A 4,138-nucleotide genomic window follows, 5' to 3' on the forward strand; every position below is an offset into this window, starting at 1 on the left:
CAGACCCTAAACGACGTGCAGAAATATCTGCAGAGATTACAAAAATAAATAGGGAAACCAAAAGAAAAGCATCTAAGAAAATAACTGCCTCCACTAATGGCAACCTGGAAGGAGGTAAAAAACAAGCAGGACCTAGCTGCTCAAACAAATAATAACTAAAACAATTAAGACTATAAATCATTAAAATATATATTCAAAAAACTTAATAAAAACCTATCTATTACATTTGGACAAATCAAATATTGCAGATACATTATACAAACTATATGAATAAAAGACATGAATACCCAAGAGGTAATTCAAAAAGTTTATGAAAGGGATAGTCTCTTCGCTGAACGTATTCAGCAATTGGTCTCAACGACCCCAACAAAAATTAGTGAGCTAGAATATAATTATTTGGATATTTTTAATCTTGACACATCGCCATTAATTCATTGCTCTGCGACGCAGAAAGCAATTATATTGAGTACAATCCCAGGTATTCAAGTAAGATCGGTTATAGATGATCATGACATACTGGGTAGAACTCTTATAATGGTAGTTTATAGGAAATAATTCATATCCATACGATAATGGAATGGAATGAGTTATACAAGGAATTACAAAATTTAAAAAGTGATTTCGACAAATCTTATAAGTCGTTAACACAAAATAGAACGATTCAGCAAGTAATAATAAATAAACATGCTGAAATATTAGTGGCTCGCTTTAATACAGCGCGTACGCTTATACATGGCCAGAGAGACCGTTTAGACAAAACTCATTGGTCCCAAGTATCAAAATTCCTGATAAAACTTCGTTCAAACCTAATAACAATAAAACGAAGGTACAACTTAACTATCTCGGTACCAACGATCCTGAACACCCCGTTAACAGTAGAAACCGATCAGGAATACTCAGACACACCTGAGGTCGACCCTTTAGAGGCCGAAGACTCCGATCAACATTCTCCCGAAATTGAGGAGACGGATTTAAACAATCTGACTATACCGGCTATTCTTATCCAATCTGAATTTTCAGATCAGGAACAAACCGATTCTGACACCAGTGCTAGTGTAATTGAGCAAAAGCCTTACATCATGGTGGACGAATCGGCAGCCCAACGGGCATATATCAAAGACATTTCTCACGCTGTGCCGGAATTTGATGGAAAGAAAATCCATCTGCAAAGATTCATTACGGCAATTAAGTTAGTTGATCTAACAAAAGGCAATTATGAATCAATTGCAATAGAGGTCATAAAGTCAAAAATAATTGGCTCAACCCTCTATAAAGTACAAAATGAAACTACAATAAAAGAAATAATCAAAAAATTGCAAGACACAATTGTAGGCGAAACTTCTGACGTTGTAAAGGCAAAAATGTCAAACGTATATCAGAAGGGAAAAACAGCCACGCAATTCACAACCGAAATGGACAATCTAAGGAAGCTTCGGGAATCATCGTATATTGACGAAGGATTACAACCCGAGCTTGCTGAAAAATTCAGCACTAAAGAAGCTATCAACGCAATGACTAGAAACTGCGAAAACGGGAAACTGAAGACCATCCTGGAAGCTGGCACATTCCCAACAATGAATGATGCCGTAAGCAAATATATAAATTGCAGCACACAAATGACTGGCAATGCCAGCACAGTATTCTACACTCAGAGAGGACACGCATATCGTGGTAATTACAGAGGTAATTATCGCGGCAGAGGCTATGGCCGTGGATATGGTAACAACTATAACCGCAATAATGGCCAGCCGAACTACTACAATTCGAACTCCAGAGGAAACAACAGTTACAGAGGTAACAGTCGCTCAAATGGAGGAAACAACACGAACAATTCAAATAACAATAACGTGAGGGTAGCCCAGAATACTTCGGGAAACTCCCAGCAACCCTTAGATACTCAACAAAAATAAACCATAAGATTCACACCATCAATCTCAGTCAAAACATATTCGTATGTTTTAATAATGTTGCAACAGGCAAGGAACTTGTATTTCTAGTAGACACAGGTGCAGAAATATCACTTATTAAAGAAAATTCTGACGTCTTTCACGACATAAAATCAGACAATCTTATAAACATTCAAGGCATTAGCCAGGAAGTTACTAAATCAGTGGGTCAAATTTCCATTGAGATCCAAACTGATAAATATATAATTCCACACAATTTTCATATTGTAAGTTTACATTTCGCTATTCCCTGTGATGGAATACTAGGAATCGATTTTATCAAAAAATATAACTGTCAATTAGACTTCAAGCCATCAGAAGATTGGCTTATAATTAGACCTAATAACCTTAAATTTCCGATTTATGTTCCAATAACATACAGTTCTGGCAATAACTCCATGATTCTGCCAGCAAGATCCGAAGTTGTCCGAAAAATTAAAATAGACTCCACAGAAGACAGTATATTGATTCCAAACCAAGAAATTCAGCATGGTATATACATAGCAAATACCATAGCAACACCTCAAAGCGCATTCATAAGACTACTTAATACAACTAACGATGATCAAGTAGTCAGCGTGAATAAATTAAAATATGAACCACTTTCAAACTACGATGTAGTAGATTCCAATGAAATAAATAGAGAAAAGTCTGTACTATCTATACTTTCAAAAAACTTCCCACAACAATTTAAAACCCAACTTTTAAGCCTATGCACACATTATAGCGATGTATTCGGACTAGAAACCGAATCGATAAGCACTAATAATTTTTATAAACAAAAACTGAGATTGAAGGATGATGAACCGGTATACATTAAAAATTACAGAAACCCCCATAGCCAAAAAGACGAAATTCAAGCACAAGTTCAAAAATTAATTCAAAATAAAATTGTGGAACCATCTGTATCTGCGTATAACAGCCCACTCTTGTTAGTTCCGAAAAAGTCTCTTCCAGGCTCAGACAAGAAGAAATGGCGATTAGTTATTGACTACCGTCAAATTAATAAAAAACTGTTGTCCGATAAATTTCCGCTCCCAAGAATTGATGACATTCTAGATCAACTAGGTAGAGCAAAATATTTTTCATGTCTCGACTTAATGTCAGGTTTTCATCAAATTGAACTTATAGTCATTGGTTGTTCTGAAAAGCACATGCTTAAAAATTTAACAGATGTTTTCGAAAATTGCAGAAAGTACAACCTGAAATTACATCCTGAAAAATGCTCATTTTTCAGGCATGAAGTCACTTTTCTGGGACATAAATGCACTGATAAAGGAATCTTGCCTGACGACAAAAAATACGACGTCATAAAAAATTATCCAGTCCCACATGATGCGGACAGCGCTAGAAGATTCATTGCATTTTGCAATTATTACAGACGTTTTATTAAAAACTTTGCCGACTATGCACGTCACATAACTAGGTTATGCAAAAAGGACGTAAAATTTGAATGGACAGCTGACTGCCAGTATGCATTCGAACACGCTAGTAAGCAAGCGTGTGGAGCAGTTTTAACTCAAAACAAAAATGGACTCCAACTTCCAGTTGCATACGCATCAAGATCATTTACCAAAGGTGAAAGTAACAAAAGTACAACAGAACAAGAGCTTGCAGCAATTCATTGGGCAATAACGCACTTCAGACCATATGTTTATTGTAGACACTTCACTGTCAAGACAGATCACAGACCACTTACATACTTATTTACCATGGTAAATCACAGTTCAAAATTAACTCGAATAAGACTTGAATTAGAAGAATATAATTTCACAGTAGAGTATCTAAAGGGTAAAGACAATCATGTAGCCGATGCGTTATCAAGAATAACCATCGAGGAACTACAAAATATCACCAAGAATGTAAAAAAAGTCACTACAAGATTACAAAGTAGACAGAAATCCTGCGCAGGAGATAAAGAAATAGAGTTGCCTAGGCAACCTATAGAAAAAGCTTCAAAGCCCAACGTATTCGAAGTCATTCATAATGACGAGGTACGAAAAGTAGTGACCTTGCACGTAAAAAATACGATATGTCTTTTTAAACATGGAAAAAAAATTACTGCAAGATATGATGTTAGCGATTTATATACCAATGGAGTCCTTGACTTAGGTCAGTTTTTCCAAAGGCTTGAAACGCAAGCCGGTATACATAAAATCAGCCAACTCAAAGTGGCACCGTGGGAAAATATC

The 4,138-nt window shown here is 35.9% G+C and overlaps 1 protein-coding gene across 1 annotated transcript; it reads left to right on the forward strand.

The window, feature by feature from the left end:
* The first annotated feature begins 1,412 nt into the window (after positions 1 to 1,412).
* Positions 1,413 to 1,910, forward strand: LOC122320312 (putative uncharacterized protein DDB_G0283051). The gene has a single exon (XM_043208491.1). It carries the CDS (start codon positions 1,413 to 1,415, stop codon positions 1,908 to 1,910), a length of 498 nt encoding a protein of 165 aa, XP_043064426.1.
* Positions 1,911 to 4,138: the final 2,228 nt, after the last annotated feature.

This window comes from Drosophila ficusphila, unplaced genomic scaffold (genome assembly GCF_018152265.1).
Source record: "Drosophila ficusphila isolate 14025-0441.05 unplaced genomic scaffold, ASM1815226v1 contig_470, whole genome shotgun sequence".
Lineage (NCBI taxonomy): Eukaryota > Metazoa > Arthropoda > Insecta > Diptera > Drosophilidae > Drosophila > Drosophila ficusphila.

Excerpts from the sequence above, each read along its gene's own strand:
- LOC122320312 (XM_043208491.1), top strand. The coding sequence starts at position 1,413 with ATGGACAATCTAAGGAAGCTTCGGGAATCATCGTATATTGACGAAGGA.